Source organism: Lytechinus variegatus, chromosome 1 (genome assembly GCF_018143015.1).
Source record: "Lytechinus variegatus isolate NC3 chromosome 1, Lvar_3.0, whole genome shotgun sequence".
NCBI lineage: Eukaryota > Metazoa > Echinodermata > Echinoidea > Temnopleuroida > Toxopneustidae > Lytechinus > Lytechinus variegatus.
Window position 1 is genome coordinate 66808871 of NC_054740.1, and position 22125 is coordinate 66830995.

Consider the following 22125-nt stretch of genomic DNA (forward strand, 5'->3'; position numbering starts at 1 on the left):
ACCAAATTATATGAGCCTAGGTTGAGTCAAAATGAAGTTATTGCATTTACAAGGAAAGTTAACGGACGGACAGACAGAAAGACGGACGTACAGACGGAGGAAAGAGACAGACAGATGGACACCAAGCGTGATACCATAATACGTACCATCTAGGACGGGCATATAAAATACCTGCAAACAAAGCTGAGGAATGTCTTATCCAAAACTAAAAATCGACAGAACTGTTAGTTGACAATCTGAATAAGAATTTGCATTTTGGACTATTTTACAGATACAATGTATATCTGTTAAAGAAATAGATAGTGCATTCAATATGATAATCTACGATACGTGTAGTAACAGACCAATCTCCTACTTGGTACTTACTGCAAACACACTGGTGAGTATTAGAATACAATATTTTCAAATTTATGATAGAATATAGCAATTATTACAGCTTGAAGCACTAAAAAAAAATAAATACATATACAGCTAGAGTTGATAAAGAAACATTTAATTCCAGGCGAATAAAGGAACGTTATGTGTATTTAATAAATGCTATGGCCAGAGATCAATTGTCGAGATATCGATAACATCAACATAATGAATTGACAAGTACCTGAACATAATTATAAACATTAATATGGCGTATGATTAACCAATACCATACAACAGTCAGTGTTTATTCTCATCTTAAGGTTAAAAAATATTATTGTAAAGACCAAAAAACAAAAAAACCTGATTAGGCATTGTATATCACATTTCACCAAAATTGCTGTAAAATATAACAAGATCAAGATCAAGCATAATCTCAATGATAAATACAATATTGAGCAACTGGCAATGTCTATGAGTTCATTTCCGTTTTGTACCGGTGCGATTTGAAGAATTTCAGTTAAAAAAAGGATTATTCTTATCCTCGTCATCTATCATATCGTCTTCAAATGGATTCTTTCCAGTCGAGCTAGGTTCCTCCTCAAATGGATTAGGAGGAGTAGGCGCCCTGCGGGGAGCAGCTTGCTGTCCTCCGGTGGATGATGGCGAACCCCTGCTCAGTTGGCCATCTGGATTGGTAAATGGATTGTACTCTGCAGGGGATGACTGGCCCGAACCTTTACCGCTGGCCTGGCCCCGCCTCATCATGGCAGCGGGGAGAGCTGTACTCCGCCCTTGCTGGGATGTAGATATCGACGGTTCATCGGGTTCGTCAAACGGGTTGTATTCTTTGGCGGGCGGGGTGCTGCGGGTTTGGCTCTGCTGGGGAGGGGTTTGTACCCTCTTCGGGGGATCGGCAGGCCTGATGGGCTTGCTTGCCATGGCTTGTGTTGGAGGTGGCGTGGACCTCGTTGGTGGAGCCTGTTGGGAAGCGGGCGGGGTTCTTTTTGTTGGGGGCGTGGCGGGTCTCTGCGGGGGAGCCTGTTGGCGGGAGCTTGGCGTGGATGAGGTCGGGGGCCTGGAAACCTGGGTTTTGGTCGGTTGTTGGGTAGGTATACCTCCCTGTGGTCTCGGGGCACTGGAAATTGCACTAGGGTTTGGTCGGGCTTGCGTCGCTGCAGACCTGATTGGCTGGGCTTGCTGGGCTGGTGGTCTTGCTGGCTGGCTCGGTTGTGACCTTTGATTTGAGGTTGTCGTCTTAGCAGGACTAAATGAGTCTGTGAGGAGGGTGACCTATACAAGATAATAATTAAGTTAGAATATTGAATCATTTGTTAGAATAAACACTACAAGAAAATTAATAATACCTAAAATATACAATCATCAAAAATGCTATGTCTTTGAAGCATTTATCTAATACAGCAAATTTGTATCATTTGTCCATTAATCATTTTAGTTCATAGCTATGAAGTCACAGATTACAACTTAAGACAGTAATAAAACATGTTAAATTAAATCAGTATATAAACAAATAATACATGCAACATAACACTAATTCACTGTGACGATCACTGTTCACAATATCAAGACAAAATGGTTGTACAAAAATAGAACAAATTAAACGCTACATAACGCGCTTTCAGCGTTCTATAATTTACATGAATAAAAAAAATAAATGAAACTGAATATACACCGTGTCATTGTTCAAGCTTTCAAACTTTTTTACCTCTTCTTTGTTATTCTTGAATATTGATTTCCCTTTTAGATTTAAAGATTGTTTATGGCAGTTTACCACAGATTAATAATGAATAAAAACCAATGTGAACAGAACAATGCAATGGTAAAACACAATTTCAGTTTAGGTCAAAATGTGTAGCAGACATAATCATGAGCACAAATTGAATAAACTTGCAGATTACATATGTGCATATGCATGTTAATTTCAATAAGACGAATGCTAGCTATAAATTGAAGGCAAGCTATGAATTTATGTAACTGTGTATGAAAAATGCACTGCATGAAAGTATAATAAATTGAAGGTATGTCAATATTATGAACAGTAAATTTGCAATCCATCAGGAGACCAAATGCTGTCAGCATTTTACTTTCTCCTACAGAAACAGATCACATTTCAATCTTTATGTAAAAAGGAAAATGACTGGTACGAATGAGAAAAAAATATTTTTTTTATTTTTTCATATTGTTTTTTGTTTTCAGTTATTCATTTATTTGTTTATACATTTTTTATTACTATTTTTTTACATTCTTTAAAATCTAATTATCTTATTTATTTATTTTTTGTTGGGGGGGGGGCTATATTTTATAAATCTGCAACATTGAATAAGTGCTCTTCTTTACTTTTCAGGGCTCGTTTGAGTATTCCGGGGGTGAAATTGTCTTGAGCCTCCATGTAAAATTTTCCCCCTGGGTACGACCCTTACCAAAACTGTGCTTTACCATTAGACATATCTTATCAAACACTTACAAAAATGCAAACTAAAGACAAAATGCAAACAGCAGGCAACCGTTTGGTTTCATGCTTTTAGAAGGAAAGGTTGTCGAGGTGAGAGGAGGGTGTCTGAGAATCGTTCAGAGAGTGGTCGGCAATTGAGGCAGACGACACTATCAACTGACAATGACATAGATTGAAAGACAGGTGTACAATAAAGAAGTTAGACACAGAAGTGCCCGTATTCTGAAGTTGGGTTTAATTCAAACTCTGGACTTGAGTGGTGGTTTTACAATGGAGAGCCAATTATGATAAGTACTGTATCTCTAAAGAAAAAAAGTTTGATTTGACACTTCATTCATTCAATACTGACTCAGAATAATTTACTGAAATAGTTATCTTCATCATTCATCATTTTGGGAACTTATTCTAACAAGGCCTCTGTGCTTTTCTTCTCAAGTTTTCATTCATTCAATTATGATATTTAATCAAGGCAATGTTTTGCTTATTTATGATATGTTTTACTCTGTATTATTTTATGCATTTCTAAGTTGTTTGCATTGTAAATATTTCTTTTTTAACCTATTTGAATGATAAAAAGGATTGAATTGAATTGAATGAAAACATTAGTAAGGGGCCAAGTAAATATAGGAGACATATAAAGGTAAATGCAATTTTGAAATTTTAAGCTCCCCATGATTTAAAAAAAGACTTAGACCAGAGTCTTAGTTAAACCGGACTTCAGAATATGGGCCATAAGGATGGATTCACAAAAGTTGGAACCAGAGATCGGTTTGACCCCTCCCACTTCACCGGTATGGTCATCTGGGGGCTGTTACAGGGAGAGTTGCTTTCAAATTGAAGTTAAAAAAATCAATCACAGGTCCAGAATGCATGATTTTCATGACTGAAAATTCAGTTATGTTTAGATGTGTAGATTTGCATTTGATTGCAATTCTTTGTGCAATGTGCCCCTAAGCATATAAAACCAGGACCCTGTAACATAAAGCTTAGCAATTGATTGCAAGACTGATTTTTATGATTGATTGCATCATAAATTGTGTATAATCAATCATAAAAATCATCCCAATGATCAATCGTCAGCTTTATGTTCTGGGCCCAGGTCCAGTTGGTATCAATTTTTTTTTTAAATTAATCTTTATTTCAGTATGCATAGAGAAGTTAAACCTCACAAATGGTCAACCTCCTTTGTGAATCCAGGCCAGAGGACCCATAACACAAACTTTAAGCACCTGATCACACGGTACAGCTAATTTTTATATTACATGTTCCTGATACACTGATCACCTTATAATCAATCCCTATTCTTTGTGTTACAGGCCCTCGAATGTTAAAACCAAACTCCAAGAAGAAATTAATTTTAGTTTTTCACATTAAAATATTCAAAGATCATGCGGAGAAACTTGAAGCAAAAACAGCATGGCCAAAAAACTTTCAAACTGTAAAAGATGCAACTTCTGCCACTGCAATTACTATAAAAGTAACTTTTTTCATCAAAGTAATCATAAATCATTGTTTTCAGGAAAAACGCCCTGCCAAAAAATTCTCTGATCGTAGGTGTTTTTCATGAAAAGTGATTTTGACACAAATTTCTCTGCATAACATACATATTACAAACTACAAAATCAAAGAATTTTGAAGAAGATTGCTCAAATGAGCTTTGAATAGGAACCCACCATCAATACAGTAAAGCACAGTTAAGGAGGGGTGTTAAATAAGGAGGAAAACAAGAAATGTTGTTATGTTAAAACCAGTGCTAAGTATTAAGACAGAGTTTTGAAATGAATTGCAAATGTGACAGAACAATTCTGATTGGTTCCCGATCAGTGTTTTGGCCAAAATGTGTATGCAACATTGACTCTGACTGGCTAATGCCATTTGCTCCAGTAACGATTGCTCCCGTTTTAAATTCTCAAAAATCTTATGGCTAGAGTTGTGATAGGGATTTGTGTTTATAATAATGGTAACTTTTAGGGTTAGTGTTGGCTTTGAGTTTACGTACTAATTTTGGCTTTATCACATGACAAAATTAATTTCTTGTGAGAATTATTATTGTTTGGGAAAGTGCCAGGTGATTCAGGCAGAGAATGCAATTGATGTCACAGTGAATTTTTACTACTTATTTAATGCACAATGATGTACATAGATATCAAATTGAGTAGCTGTATTATACACATATAAATGACCAACAACAATTTGCACAGCACAACTGCTGCGTACCACATTAAAGTACTCAGTAACTCTGCTATATAAATTAGAATATTACCTTTTATAAGAAATCAAATGAAATCACACAAAAAACGAAGGGTAATAATCAACACAAATATATCAAAATGCACTGCACACCACCACAACTAACACAAACCATTACCTAAACACATACCCAGTACCAGCACAATTACTAGACAAGAAAACACACTATATAAACCTGTGATACTATAAGAATTACTCACACTACACATGCAAACAAATTCTACAAGATGCAAGGAAGGTTAATTGACAGGAAAATGGCATTGTAGTGTGATCGAATTAAAGATGAAATTGTCTAAATACCTTATTGAAAACTCCTCTGCCGAAATAATCTGCTACAACTGAGAATCCATCTTGGGACTTTTCCAGCTACAATAATGATTGAGTGACACGAGGAAGCACGATGGAGGGGTTAGTGTGGCAGAGAAAGGGAAATGATTGGGAGAGGGGTCGAGAGTAAAGACAAGGAAAGTGGGAGAGGGAGTGAGGAGGGGAGGGGATGGGAGGAAAGGGGAGGGGAGAGGAAGGGAGGAAAGGGGAGGGGAGAATAATTAAGTGACAGGTATCATGAAGGGAGGGGGTTATGATAGAGAGAGGAAGAAAGAATGAGATAGAAATGGAAGGGAGGGAGTGATGAGGGGAGGGGAGAGGGAGGGGAGGAAAGGGGAGATTGGGGAGGGGAGGGGAGAAAAGGAGGATGGAAAGAGACAAAGAAATGGAAAAGGAGAATTTTTGCACAAGAATAATTGAGTGACAGGTGTAATGAAGGGAGTGGGTTATGAAAGAGAAAGGGAGAAAGAATGAGGAAGATAGGAATGGAAGAACGGGAATGATGAGGGGAGGGAGGGGGGGGGAGAGAAAGATATAGCGGGAGGAAAATAGGAAAGAGAGAAGGGGAGAGTGATTATGAGGAAAGAGCAGGGAGAAAAAGGAGTGGGAATATAGAAAAGAGAGATGAAAAAGGAGCAAAAAAGAGTTTGTGTATAAAAGATGAAAAAAAATGCATAACAAGGTCAATATCAAAACTAATAATTACTTCATTTCACTGTGTGTCATGTTAAATAAAAAAGGTCTTTATTTTGATGCTTTGCCATTGACTATTGAGATGTCAGGATAAAGTCATGCAAATTATTTGTTATCTTTGACATGTTCTTTCAGTATTTTTAACTTTAGGACAATCCTTGTATTGAGGGGTGATGATGTCACAAGCAGCCACGTTGGAGGACATAACAATGGGAAAACTCTGCATTAAACCATACAAACAATGATTGATCATGGTTTGATGATGAGGTTTTAATGCCTGTCCTCCAGCCTGGCGGCTTGTGTGAACCCTCTAAAATGGGTTATTTGATCCAAGCAGAAGATGTCTTACCTGTCGATGGAATTGTTCATGAAGGTCTTTACTCTGTTCTTGAGCCTTAATAATGTCTAGTACTTTGCGATTCTCAGGCAGACAAGCAGGACACTCCTGCTCATTCTCTGCATAACTCTCAAAACAACTGTAATGAAATTAATAATGATAATAACAATACTAATAATAATGATAATAATAACAATAATGATAATAAGAGTATTAAGAAATCATTAAAATAATAATAATGATAATAATAACAATAATGATAATGATGAAAATAAAAATAATAATAAAAAATAATAATATCAACAACACCAACAAAATTATTTTATGTATTGGATATTTTAGTTTTCCTGAAGTAAAGAACAGTTATTACACAAGCTTTGATTTCAGATCTCTATAACAACTACAAGTCACGTCATTTTTGCGAAATAAAATCAAACTTATTAATCTCTATATCTTATTGAGAATGACAGGTAAGGTCGAATCAGAGGTTGTTAGGTCCAAAAAAGATGTATGTATTTATAGTTTCCATGTTATTTTATTTGAAAATAATTTCTTCCTGACCTACAGAACGTTGTAATAATATAAGCAATTTGGAAGTCTCCACATCAAGAGAATGCCTCCTACCCTTACAGATAGGAAAAAAGATAGGACATGTGGTGAATAAAAAAGTGCAGCATTTTTTTATTTTCATTTTAGCCACCTATTTACGTTATCATATTTTACAATCTATCGGATAAAGTTTTTTTTTTTTTAAACATGTTCATTTTGGGCCTTGGACCATTGTATTATGTACATGTATTTAAATTTTCAAACCAATGAATAAAAAAAATGGAAATAATTTAAATAAATTTGGTTCCCACTGAATGTTTTGCCAAAAGTGATTAAACTTACTGTTGATGGTAGGAATGTTGACAGAGGAAATGAACCGAGGGCAACTCCAACGGATGATTGCACACACTACACTTAGATACCTGAAACATCTTAGCACTTTAGATAGATAAAGGGAATGAGAAAAATAAATAAAGATAGAGGGTGAGAGAAAGACAGACAGAAAGAGAGAGAGAGAGAAACAGAGATACGTAAACAGACAAAAGGCATGAGAAAGAAACAAAGAAAAGAGAGATAAAGGAAAAAAAAGAGAAGAGGTACAGAGATACATAAGAAATCAAAGAAGGAAAAGAAGAAAAAGAGAAAAGAAAGCAAGTAGGAAGATGTTCAGACAAGTGATACAGAGAAAAATATGATCAGAAGTTGTTAGATACTTCTATTGAGGTGACCTGTGGATGATTATCTCATCTAAATTAATGAAATTCATATTGTTGATTCATGTACATTTCCAGACTCCTTCCCTACTCTTGCCCTTTACTATTCATTCCAAGATGAAATATAAAGACCATTTTATGTTGACTGTCAATTTGGAAAATCACTAGAAACTAAAAAAAAAGTATCAGACTAAATTGGAATTTTGAATCCCTGCAGATGTCTTCTTCTAAATATCTGCATCAAAGTTTTAAAATCACGCTGCATATCAATCGCAAGATATGCGATGTCCTTAATTCGACAAACCAAATGGTTTCAAGGAATCTGAATCTTACCTTGTTTTCATTTCTTCAATCTGGCTCTTCATCTTCTTGGTCTCTTCTCTGTATTGTTTGATCAATCTCTCGTCATCGGCAATCTGATCGTTCTCCTGCTGCAGTCTTCTCACAATATAATCCTGCAGAATTCAGGGATACATTTTTTTTTCTAAGGTTAATCTTTCCATTTGAGTCATAAAATCATGAAGTATACACAAAAGTAACATAAACAATAAATCATATTGATGAAATCAGAGACTAAAAAGCAAGTTAAAAGATAGTTCCCTAATAAAGAGAGAGAAAATCATTTACAAACAACAAATAATCATCTTCATAAGCATCTTTAAAAAAATTAATATGATGTTATCACTTAGATGAACTAATATCAGAAAGCAACAACAATATAGGATCAAATGGGGGGTACTGTATAAACAAAGATTTAAGTTTGGCTAAAAGTCACACTTGAATTTCCAAGACACGTCACCGCATTGGTCAGATCATAATATTGTTCATATTGTGCATTCAATACCATAAGTAATTTGGCACTTAAACAAGACTTACGTTACACTTTGCTCTTTGTGAAACAACCCCTTATTCTTTTTTACAAGTATGTTCATAGGAATCACATATTGGAGATATGAATATTCTGTCTTGCCTACACAATTATCATTGGTCACTAAATCATCCTGTGATTGTGAGCAGTTTTGCAAGATGTTGGATTTGTTAATCAAGACTTCCTTTACGCACTTTGATGACCGACAGCGTAGCTGTGGAATTGTGGGCCAGCGTCTGGATGACCAAGAGAGGGGGCAGCAGATTCCTTCGGTCAATCTGGGAGAGGACTTCAACAATGAACGGCTTGCAGTTCTCTTCCTTGGCGGCAAAATAGGAGAGGGCCTGTACCCACAGGTTAGGATCTTTGTTCCTGGCAGAGTAAAAAAAGGCAAAGGGTTGAGGAAATTCTGAGTAATGGGGACAGCCAGATTAAAGGAATACCGAAAGGCGGTCATAGAAAAGGAAATCTTTATGTGGTATGCATTTGAAAGTACTTTTAAATTTGACGAAAGGCGGTCATAGAAAAGGAAATCTTTATGTGGTATGCATTTGAAAGTACTTTTAAATTTGAAGAAAAAAGTACAAACAATAATTGTTTGCTCATACAATAAAATGCCTATACATTCCAAGTGAAAGATGATATAAAGTAATATGTCATCATATCAACGGCAAATTTTGAAATAACTAAGGAGCATGTTGATACAATGAGTGGTGCACAAAACAAAAGTTGTCAGGGTGAATCTGTACTTTACTCACTACCTACTAAAGGATTCAAGGAATTATGACTAGAATAAAAGACATGTATAAGAGAATATAGTTATCTATATGTAGTTTCATGCTATTTTCACTTTTTCATCATCAAAAGGAATTCAAGATATTATTTAAGTTAAAGAGAAGCATTCAGTCCTACCCATTTTAAAATGCTTGATTTTATTCGAGTGTTTTCCGTGCACATAAATACATGTTTAACAAAGCGATCAATATGTAAAAGGAATTATCCAACGCAATGATAAACACAGTATATGTTTATGACAATAACATTGTAATCTGAAATTTTTTTCAAAGCTCTTTGCTTAATTTTTCAAGATGATTTTGACAGTGAATTTTTACTATCACTAGAACCTTGTCATCATAGGTTATTAACATGGCAACAATGCTAACATACAAACGAATCAAGGATTCCATGGAAACTATCATGATCACATCCTCACAAGAATAACAGGTTCTATGCAATATGACATGGTATTCTCAGAAGTTTTGGAAGAAGTAAAGCATGCATTATTATTACAACTGAATCATAAATCACAAGATTTTCAATGGAAATACAAAATAGAGTATGTTTAGTATTCTTTTATTACTTACCCATAGGATTTGCACGTCTGAATAATCTTATCATAGCTGTCATGTTCCATGTAGAAATGGAGTATCTGTTGATAGCTGTAAGGTAGAGAGAGATAGACTTTTAGCTGCAAACCGAATCAATAAACACTTAGTAAGAAATAAAAGTAATGAAATGATAATAATAACATCAAAATAAAGTGGAATAAATCAACTTCACTGTAATACATAAGACTTTGAAGAGATTTTTTTTAATTGTTCTATAAATGCAACACGAAAGGAAGATACTGTAGATGAAAACAGATCATAAAAAAAGTATGTAAATAAGAAATGGGAAAAGGAGCCAAAAGACAAAAGATGGTAAAAGATGGAGAAAACAGAGAGAGTGTGTGTTTCCGGGGGCAAGGGTGTAAAAGAGAGGGGAGAAAGAAGAGATAAAGCAAGAAAGAGAGAGAGAGAGAGAGAGAAAGAAAAAAAAGTATATTTCTCAGAGAAATGACTACTTACAGTTGAGCCTTTTCATAGAGATAAAGAATTCCCTTCTGGAAACTGTGCATCTGACAAAGTACAAGAGCCTGGTCTATGTCGTATCTGGTCTGTTTTCAGGAAGAAAGAAATAACTTCATTGGGTACAACAGAAGGGGAGAACTGTGCAATATTTTATTTTACTTTAGAAATTCTAATTTAATATTTCTCATACAAATCCTATCAAAGCTGGAACATTTTTAAGGACTGCATGCACTTTGTCATTGGCGAAATAAATCACTGCAAACATAATCAAATACACATGTACAGAAATTAAATCCTAAACCCTGTCTAGTTGTTGAATTTGTTCAGCTAAGGGTATATTTATACTTACAATTTACAAGCCAGAATCAGTGATTCTTACACGTCTAGTTCAAACCATGGTTGCGTTCTTTCTTACATTCATTTATACAGCATTTAATGTTTTAAATAATGGCTAATAAATTACGTACATGTAAAATTAGTCAATTAAGTACTAAAGTTGTTAATATTCCTCTAATTTGTCATTACAATGAATGTTCAGGGAGCAAAATAATGGAACATAAGTTATGATGAGGAGATATCACTAAGCCAGTAGTATACATGGAAACTATAACTCATGACATCTATGACCTCTCTTTCTGGGACAACAAAACTAGTGATGCGAAGCCAGCTGCAGATCGTGATTTCACCTCTGAAAAATCAAGCATAAACAACACTCCCAGAACCATGTTTGTGATTGGCGTTCTAAAACAGCTTTAATAACGCTGATTCTGTCTTTGCAATGGAAGCATGAATACAGCCTACTACCGATGCAAATATCAAATGAAGTTCTTACTTCTCCTGTCTGCAGCAATGCCATGGCCTTCTTCTCGAGCTCCAAACGAGGGCGCTTTTCTGTTTCGTGGGCCATGTCGTGGAGATAGAGCTCAAGGAGAGTGTTGTAGATCTGACTGGAAGACTCTGTCTGGACCTGATGAAAAGGACAAGAAATCAAACCATAATTTTTTTTTATGAAAGACATCAAATAAAAAAAAGACAGTTTATAGCAACAGAAATGCAGTTAAAGCAAATAAGGATTCTAAGAAAAAGTCTTTAAATAAAAATTGTCACCATATCATCATGAATCGACATCTGGTTTATGAGTATAAACCTAACTTTGTAAATTCAAGAAATCTAAGCTGAAATAAAAAATTGCACTGAAGATCATCAACACAAATATGTACATAAGGGAAAGTGTAGTATTAATGCATGGAAAGAGACCCAACACTTGATTGAAATTCCATGCTTAATTTATTAATAACTCAGCAAATATAGACTTTCAACCAGAATCACTTCACACATATTCTTATTCAAACATATAAACACTTTGATAGTCATTTTATTCATCTTTTGGGGTTCAAACTCAGTTTGAAATTGTTACCACAATTAGCATTTATCTTTAAAAGTGTACAAAAAGAATTAAGTTTAGACAGTTGCATTTGAAAAATGAATACCTTGATCATATGCTCTAGAAATTCCATGAGCTGCGCTGAGTTGTTGACAAAGATATGGATGAACTCCTCAACAGAGGCCCTCTGGATAGGAGGCGGCATCCCCCCTGACAGAGTGGAGGGGTCCACTAGGGGCCCTAAAAAGGAGGAAGAAAACAGATACAATTACCTCGGCATACAACAACCTTTAATAAATTTAATAATTCTCCAAGGAAAAGCATCAAATTTTTCTAAGTATTTTATTGTCCCTTAGTTATTTACTGATGAAGAAATATAGGTCAAAGTCCATTACTTTCTACATCCAACTAGCCATTTTAAACAATGTATCATTTTTTTTTTTTCTGAGGATTAAAAGTTCAAGAACTATGCTCCCCAAAATCTACAAAGCCATTCTGTTGAAAAACTGAACTTGTTTGCATGCAACATGCAACAAATATTTTTTTCACCAAAATCTATGATTCACCATATAATCTATTCCAAGCAATAAATTAAACTGTTTATCTCAACAATGAAATTATAAAATTTTGCACAGATGCATGGAAGGCAGCTTCGCATGTATGGTTTATTATGCTATAATTTAGTACAAATGTGCAGTTTCTTTTGAAAAAAATCTGACATTCTTCATAAAACAGGAGGAGAATATCACTTCTCCCTTCTTGATTTTACAGGCATCAACAAAAATAATCTACTGAAGACAAAAAACAGGTGCACACATAGAACAGGTAACCATTTCACAAAGACTTGTTAAAATAAATTGATGTTACAAATGCACCATCAACCAATCAGATTGAAGAATTTCAGTAGCTTTTAACTATAATTGAAAAGTTTATATTAGAACATGTTTTCTGAAACTAGCCCCAGAACGTGCAAAACAACCATATCCTGATCATGTTCAGAATTCAAACACCATGCAATCATTTGTGGCATGCTGCTATTCAGAATTAATTACCATTGGATTGTTCTCTATCAGTTGATTGCATGGAATCTTGGGCTGTGAAATAAACATTTACAAAATCACACAGAACCCTGTAAGGCTGGTAAGGGGAGGGGAGTAATGCATGAAAACATGCAATCAATTTCAAATTTCCAAGCGATAGAACAACTTTAATTAAAGCAAAACAATTTATACCTGTTGATACAAAAAACAGACCACTGAGACCATCAATCAATTGCATATTTTGCAATTATTTGCAAGACTTACGATTAATTTTGGGACCTGAAATTGACTTGCAATTGATTGCAGTTTCTTGCAACACTCCATAAGACATGCAATCACTCTTAAAAACGAATGTAACTCTGCATTTCACAGTGTGTCAAATGCGCATGTGAACAGCCAACCCCAAAACAAACAGCAAATTGCTGGGGATGGTCCTTTGATTTCAATTTGATACCGAAGCAAGAATTTGAAGTATTTTACTCAGTATTCTGCTTAAGTAAAATACTTGCATGTATATATGTTTGCTGTTCAATCGTCTCATTTGGTTATGGATTGTGCTTAAACATCTAGGTCAGCTCCCTACCTGGGGGCCATTTCATAAAGCTGTTCGTGAGATAGGAGCGACTTAAGAACGACTGGTGAACCTTTTGTACGCGCTAAACCATCTCTAATGAACATACCATTTACTACAAGAAAGGATCACCAGTCGTTTCTTGAAATCGCTCTTAACTTATGAACAGCTTTATGAAACACCCACCAGGTGGTGGTTTCATAAAGCTGTTTGTAAAATTACGCACAACTTTACGCACAACTGGAACATGATCTTAGGTGGTAAGTCAGCTGCATAGGGATAGTGTGGCACAAGAAAGGTCACCAGTCGTGCGTTAAGTTTTGCGTAACTTTACGAACAGCTTTCTGAAACATCCACCTGGCTAAATTCTGGCTTGCATACAGTTTACAAGGTATGCACAGTCATACATTCAATAGACAATGGATACATACATCGCACATTATTTTGGCTTTGACGTCACGTCACAATGGTTGTTAGTAAGTATTTTGCATAAATTTGACTTAATAAAATAAAATAATTTGAAGCAATCTGCATATGAGTACAAGCATTTTGCTAAAAATGTCTAGAAATTTTCTTATTCGATCTGTGCTTTTTAACTGAATACTGGCCATGATGTATGACAATATATAAAGTGATGAACTACTCACTGTCTGCTGGTTTGTAGTCTGTGCACAAGACCTTGAGGAAATCAGTGGCTTCTTTGGGTACCTCAGTCATCAGGATCTTACCATACTTCTTAATGTTATCCATTGCCTAAATGGGATGAGATGAAAAGAAAAAAAGTGAGCGCCTTACAATTTCATATCTTAGTTTGAATATTCTATGAGAGGGGAAATCGTTTTGAAAATGCCTAACCGAATACTCCTTTTGATTTAGTAAAGAATCGCTGTCCTATCCCTCCTGATAGGGGGCAACAAAGGAGAAATATTCCATCATGGAAATTTCATACCAACTAGTCCTATTAAATAAGAAATGGCAATGAAATCAACAGTAGAACACATATAACAAGTTACAAAATCACTACAGCCCCTCTATACAATTGTTGCTTTTGCAAAAAGAAAGGATAAGATGGTTATCAAGGGTGAAACTGCCCTTGTCACATAAATGCCATGTGGTTGGAACACGTTGGATTTTAATTTATACAATGAACCTTTAACACAACACCTCGCTATTAAACGTTTGCTTGATGAAGACAAAGGAATTCAAACATTTCTTCTGAATCTTCAACGCGTTTATATATTCAATTAACATTTTCAGTAGAATTTAAGTCGAAGCTTTCTGTATTTCATTTAATAGATCAGAACCAATGCAGGCAAGTGGGATTGTAGTTCGAAGTATTTGCCTTGCTTACATACTTATCAAGAACCAGGTATCCCCTCCCCCTCTCTACTGCAGAGAATTCTAGTTTGCTGATATAATTCAGAGTCTTCTGGTAATCTTTGATGTCTTTCAGTTGTACCTTGAGATACCAGTCATGCCGCTTGTGCTTCTAAGCCAAGAAAGGGGTTTGCTTGAAGTAACCAGCTTGCCTACATACCAATTAAATACCAAGAACCCCGCCCCCCCACCCTCTGGTATAGATCGTTCATACCTCATAGAATTCTAGTGTGCTGATGTAATTCAGAGCCTTCTGGTAATCCTTGATGTCTTCTAGTTGTACCTTGAGATACCAGTCATGCTGCTTGTGCTTCTCTGCCAAGAAAAGGGCATGCTTGAAGTACCCGGCTTGCCTGCATACCTTCAATAGGAAACAACAAGATATAATGTAACATTCAAAATTACCAATCAATGGGAAGTGTTAGTTTAAGTTATCTTAGGTTTAACTCTTGGGTCCCGTCTTTCTAAGTGCTGTGATTTATGTCAAATCTTGAAACACAGTAACCAACATCTATCGTGTATATCACTACCAGCATTGCAATTCAATTGACCAAGACTGAATTTGTCATGCTTTTTTATCTTCTTAAAGGACTATCACCAAAGTGTACCTTTGAAACAATGAGGGTATTGGTAAGGACTATCACCTTTGAAACAATGAGGGCATTAGTAAGAACTATCACCAAAGGGTACCTGAGAAACAATGAGAGCAATAGAAATAACTATCATCAAAGGATTCTGTTGAAACAATGAGGGCATAGAACTATCACCAAAGGGTAACTATGAAACAATGAGGGCATTGGATATACCTATCACCAACGCGCTCATATGAAACAATGAAGGCATTGGTAAGAAATATACCAAAGGGTATCTTTGAAACAATTTCAATGGTTAGAGAAATACCCATGGTGTGTAGATTGTTTGAATGTACCAATTCAGGTAATCATTGAATGCTTAAACAAGATAAAGAGTAATATCAATTTTATGAAATAATGTTCATGCTTTTAATTGGCATTTCATTGAAATGTTAGTAGTGTGACCGGTTATACTACTTGACTAATGACTGATCGTCAAAAGCAATGTTACATGTTCAGCAATAAAATGCTTGGTTATGTGTATGCTCTCAATCAAATATTTAATTACAATCCACTTAATCAATATACATGTATATCAATATAAAATGCCGTAATGCGCTTTGAGCCATTCTGGGAAAGGCGCTTTATAAAAATTGGCTACTATTATTATTATTATAATTATAATCAATCAAGAACATACCTTCATAGCTGTCTCCACGTCAAAGTCCACATCCTTATCCTTTGTCTAGAAAGGAAAAGGAGAATTCCTAATATAATAGCTTACATGTACAACTTAACAAGATTACATGCATTTCCATAGGAAATTATCGAGAGATCTCACTTTTGTAAACACCTAAATAAGGATAATTCTTAATTCAAAACAAAATAAGTGTTTAATGGGACACATGAGTGCAAAACTATCTTCAACCAATCAGACTATTCAAAGGTAAGCAAAGAAAATGATGTGATGGGTTTGAATACATGTATGTAGATTGGTATGTAGACTAAACTGTCCTTTGAGAGTGTGATCATTAATTTGCAGAAGTATGACATGCTTTTTTTGTGCAATATACATAAACAATTGAAAATGTTGTGAAGATCTGTTGCATCATAACCCTAAACTGTCTTATTGACTTACCATGATGAATTCATCAAGTTTGTTTGTATCTTTGAGTTTAGTGTAGCAATTGAGCAGGAGAGTTGTGTGATCTTCATTGGCTATAGATTGCTTATGGAGCTCCTGAAGATAGGCTGTCAGGTTGTGGATCCTTTGAGCATCAAGGAACTACAGAAGGAGGGACAGGGGTAAAATGAGGTTACATATTGATGGAATATCTTAAATATTACAATTTCTTCATGTATAAGTATCTAAATCTACGGACATTTGTTTGTAGTACTATAAGTTATTTTTACCTTGTTATTGATGATTTTGTTTGAAATGTAAACCTTTGCAATTCGGCATTTGCCGCGTAGAAAGTATTTTTGATAAATTATTTTGAATTGAATTGAAAGTAATATTACTGAGAAAAATCATATTGAGCAAGAGTTCTCAGTAAAACTCATAAGTTTGCTTTATCATTAGATCATAGTACACGTCAAGTTTGTGTAAACTTGTTTGCTTATTCCTATTTCTGTAAAATGAATGAATTGTTTTTCAAGTTTCCTTCTCTTCTTCCCACCATTTCCTTCTCCTCCCTCTCCCCATCCCTCTTCCTCCCATTTCTTCCAACCATCACTACTACCCTGACCAATCTATATACCATCATGACAACATACAAAGGTTCCAATCTATTCAAGTCCTTCTTAAACTCCTCATTTCCTCTTTCCTCTCCTCCTCCTCTTCCCCTCTACTCCCTTATTCCCGTCTTCCTCCATCCATTTCCTTTCCCTCTTCCTACCAGCCACCACCATTACCTCGATCTATCCTCTTACCTTTCTGATGACGTACGAAGGTTCCAATCTACCGATGGTCTTCTTGTACTGTGCTATGGCCCCATCATGGTCTCCCTTGCTGTATAAATGATCTCCATATTGGGTAAATATATCGATCAATCCATCATAGTCATAATGCTGACTCCTGGCAAGACTGCAAATTCAAGTAAGTGTAATGTATTATTTGTAGCTATAATGGCAATGAAATGTCTAAATTACGCATAAACTCAGTGACAAATTCTCAGCAAAATTAATGTTTGCTACATTTGAACTGTTTACATAAGCTTGGATGCTTGAAAATAACCAATCTGGGTATCAATTGTTCTTTAAAAAAGTGTACATCAAATTGATATTCCAAGTTTAAACTTAAAGTTTGATCTGAGAATCTTCAAATGTCATCTCAGTTAAATAATAATAATAATAGTCAGTTCTTGTATAGCGCATAACACATTATGAATAACGTCTCTATGTGCTTCCAAAGGACTTGGATATTATTACCCCGGCTGTAGCTTAGACAGCTTTCATGCGCTCGGCATTTCATTGAATAAATCCCTGCCAGGTACCCATTCACTTCACCTGGGTTGAGTGCAGCACAATGTGGTTTAATTTCTTGCTGAAGGAAACTAAGCCATGACTGGGATTTGAACCCACGACCCTCTGTTTCAAAGTCCGGAGACTAATCCACTGGACAACAATGAACCACCCATCCACCTCCCCCTACGTACACCACCATAACCACTACAATCTTAACAACCCAAACCACCATCATCCCAACCTTCTGCATCACTTCCATCATCATCATCATCATCTGACCATTGTAAAAGCAATACAAAAAGTGTCATTCTAATACTTACTTGATGGCCATGACATACAGGTTCTTCTTAAACAGCATCTCCAGTTTAGTTTGAGTGTCTTTCTCTTGGAGTTGATACAGCTGTAACAGGAAGAAGAAAATCATAATTTGAGCAACCACTGCAATGCTAAGCTGCAATCAAGATCCATGATAGAAAAATGTTATTACATATTAGTATGAAATAAGAGCATTGATTTATCTATCAAAAGCCATGGTACGCGTATGTACCGAAATTAATGGAATGTTATAAATATCCGCAACCCTGCCAACCCTGCAAGTCCAAAATAAGGGACATTGCAAAATTTTCTAGACAACCATATGGACAAACTTTCACAAAAGTACGGACATAAAGTTGTTATTGGTGATTTTCTTCCCCAAAATAGGGACAGTTGGCAAGTATATATCTGTTGACTATTGTCAAAGTCTAAATCCTAATTTGGTAAAAACTAGTGTAAACTGCTAAAGGGAAAATCATTCTCAGGCACCGAATTATTGTTTTAGTGACCCCAAAAAGGAGTAGTGTGAGTGCACTGCTTTGTAACTGAACATAAACATGCTTTATCAAAGGACTATTGGGTCTGATTGCTCATATTCAATTACATCTTAGATATCTACTTACTTTCCTGTCTCCTCCAAGGACATAGAGGGAGCCCCACTCTTGGATAATGTCCAGTACTTCCGGGACTGGAGCAGAATATGCTGAAGACAAATAAATAATACGTATGAAGCTAAAAGAAAAGTAATCACATGCACTCAAAAATTAATCTTCCCATCATATAGCACATTGTCTACTGGAACCGGTTGGCCTCTGTAGAAGTTGGTAGTCGGGAGGTACATGTAACTGCAAGATTTGTACGTTAGCTCTTCTTGCAACGTTGAATGAAGCTTTTGAGTAGTTACATTGTTTGATAAAAAAGTTTGAAAAACTCCATATGATAGAATTCTACTTGATTGTTACAGAGGTACAGTGATTTTAAAAAATCATTACTGCTCCATGAATATATAAAGCTGTGTGCACCAGAATCGGAAGACTAGCTTAGCCGGGGTAATATAGGAGCGCCTTGAGCACCTAGCAAGGTGGATACATGCGCTATACAAATCCTATATTATTATTATTTATTCATTTATTCATTTATACTTAGGACTTAAAATGGGCTCTACTACTAATCTACTACATCAACTACAGGATAACTCCAAGTAGATTTTGTTCCAAGGTAAACCTACCTATGAACTTATTCTGGATGTCATAGACAGTCACCGTGTCCATCATCCTTGCAAGGCCCTCTCTAAAGGAAAGAAAGATGTACCAGGATAGATAATGCTGACATAAACAATTTAATCATCATCTAACAATAAAGTCTAAAACAATGCATCTATCCATTAATTTCTCTATTTAGTTGTGAAACTCTATCAATATGCTGTATATATATATATATATATATATATATATATATATATATATATATATATATATATATATATATATATATATACACAATGAACTTTGACCCAATACCAAGGAGAACGAGGGGGAAAAAATTAATGATAGTTTGAAGAAACAGGAGAGGATGTGCTTTATGCTTTCCAGTGTTCTGACAAGATGTAATAGGGGATCAAACTATATCATGATGTATCTCTCTTTAATTAAGTTTGCCATATATAGTTGATATCTACACAAAAGAGATGTCTGACACCATTCAAAGCAGGAAATCACCTATTAAAATGGAACATCTACATAAGACCATTCATTTGAAAACATATTTATCAATTTATCTTTCTGCCTAATAATGCAACCCATCCATGTTTTCAATCTGTACATCATTCCAACAATCTATTTTACATCTATGAATCCATCTATCCATCAAATTTTAGCATCAATAAATTCACAGCTAATTATCTATTGATATATCCATCCAATTTGGAGATCTTTTCATCTAAGTATCTATATCATAATCATTATAGCCACCCTTCTATTTTTTTTAAAACATTCATTCATTAAATAATCAATCTGCCTTTCCATCCATCCATCCATCCATCCATCCATCCAATCCATTCATCATTCATCCATCCATCCAATCCATCCATCTTTCCATCCATCCATTTATCCATCCATCCAATCCATTCATCCATCCATCCATCCAATCCATCCATCCATCCATCCATCCAATCCATTCATCATTCATCCATCCATCCATCCATCCAATCCATCCATCCATCATTCATTCATTCCATCAATCATTCATCCATCTTTCCACCTATCTCTCAAAACTCACCCAGCAATCTGTCTTGGTATTGTCTTACTATCCTTTGTTACCACCACCAGATATCCCCTGAACCAATGGAGTATGGTTTTACGCCCCTCAAAGGCAAGGCATGGGCCACGCCCATCGGGCTGATAGAAGTACACGGCCTAAGTATGAAAGATATCAGATTTTGTGACTTTAAATTTTAGAAATGAAAAAATTACTTTGTGAAACTTTTGTTATGCATATATATGAAGAATAGCTCAGTATTGATAATGCTTCTACAGATTTAATCTACATCCAATAAAAAAATAATTTGTTCTCTTTGAAACAAACATGAAGTATGACATGGTTTATTTGAATCGTAAGAAGAATTGAAAGAATTTCAAAATTTGAAAATATCTCTCAACCATTCAAAGAAAGATAAGACCTGGGACGACGTTAATTCATATTGTGGTACCATGAATCACATATCATTGAAAAATACACATCAAATTTTGAATATTAAGTGAGAGAGAGGATCACTTACATCATTTCTGCCAATAACAAACTGATGGTCTTGAGTTGCATCACTCATGACAGCACAGTGAGATGAACAACCATGGTGATCCAAAGTTTCCTATAAAACACAAAAAGAAAATTAAAAGATTTTAACATATTTTTTGTAATAATCGTCAGAATAAGCATCACCGTGATCATCATCAACTATAGTAACATCACTTCTATTACTATCACCAACAACAATGCCATCATCATTAGAAGTAACATTGTCATCATCAGTATCATCATCACCATATCTGTAAAGAACATCATGATCATCATGATCAAAGTCATCAGCAGAACTAGTAGAAGCAGCAAAATCATCATTTAATCATCATTCTCATCCTATCATCATCACTATCATCACCTTCATCAATATCATCATTAACATCATCATAATCATCATCATCATCATCATCATCATAATCATCATCATCAACATCATCATTAACATCATCATCATCATCATCATCATCATCAACATCATCATTAACATCATCATCATCATCATCATCATCATCATCATCATCATCATCATCATCATCATTGACATCATCATCATCATCAACATCATCATCATCAACATAATCATCATCATCATCATCATCATCAACATCATCATCATAACCACCACCAACACCACCACAACAAATCATCAAAATGATCATTATTATTACTATCCTCCTCTTAATTCACCCCGTCCCCCTCATCATCATCCTAATTATCATTATAACCAATGCTATCATCATGAATTATATTTATACTCACTGTACGAACATCCTTGGTGCCAATGTGACAAGCAATGACGGCATCTTCTGTTGAGACGAAGAGAACGTTACTGCGTTGAGTGTGCCTGAAAGCCAAACCGGTCACCTGTGTACGACCCTTATGAACAACCTTTGGCGACTTGCTGTGTCTGTATACATAATGAAATATTAAAAGACTCTTCGGTATATGGTAAGGCACAGTCTTATGATAAATTTTTAGGACTCTGGAAAATTATACGATAAACATGTATCAATCATAGGCACCATATATTGCCAAACAGCAGAAATTACTTTTTACATTTAATGTTTGATTCATAAAAGTAATTTGGCATGATATGTAAACCATTTTCCAACATAAAGATTACATAAAGATTGGAATTCAGCTTTTCTCGAATACCTAACATGAACAATCTTAGTTAGGAATGTTGAAAG

The 22125-nt window shown here is 35.2% G+C and overlaps 1 protein-coding gene across 1 annotated transcript in view; it reads right to left on the minus strand.

The window, feature by feature from the left end:
* The window catches only part of LOC121420358 (vacuolar protein sorting-associated protein 11 homolog), a 28116-nt gene continuing 5991 nt past the window's right edge, over positions 1–22125 (minus strand). Inside the window, exons 6-26 of the mRNA XM_041614964.1 lie at positions 21695–21842; positions 20916–21005; positions 20417–20553; positions 19368–19429; positions 18763–18842; positions 18145–18224; positions 17291–17444; positions 16497–16643; positions 16059–16103; positions 15001–15147; positions 14057–14162; positions 11905–12038; positions 11247–11381; positions 10412–10500; positions 9929–10003; positions 8759–8936; positions 8030–8151; positions 7326–7421; positions 6447–6573; positions 5378–5443; positions 1–1647 (exon numbers count right to left, since the gene is read on the minus strand). Coding sequence (XP_041470898.1) covers positions 871–1647; positions 5378–5443; positions 6447–6573; positions 7326–7421; positions 8030–8151; positions 8759–8936; positions 9929–10003; positions 10412–10500; positions 11247–11381; positions 11905–12038; positions 14057–14162; positions 15001–15147; positions 16059–16103; positions 16497–16643; positions 17291–17444; positions 18145–18224; positions 18763–18842; positions 19368–19429; positions 20417–20553; positions 20916–21005; positions 21695–21842 — 2995 coding nt within the window. The 3' untranslated portion in view covers positions 1–870. The remainder of the gene's footprint in view (positions 1648–5377; positions 5444–6446; positions 6574–7325; positions 7422–8029; positions 8152–8758; positions 8937–9928; positions 10004–10411; positions 10501–11246; positions 11382–11904; positions 12039–14056; positions 14163–15000; positions 15148–16058; positions 16104–16496; positions 16644–17290; positions 17445–18144; positions 18225–18762; positions 18843–19367; positions 19430–20416; positions 20554–20915; positions 21006–21694; positions 21843–22125) is intronic.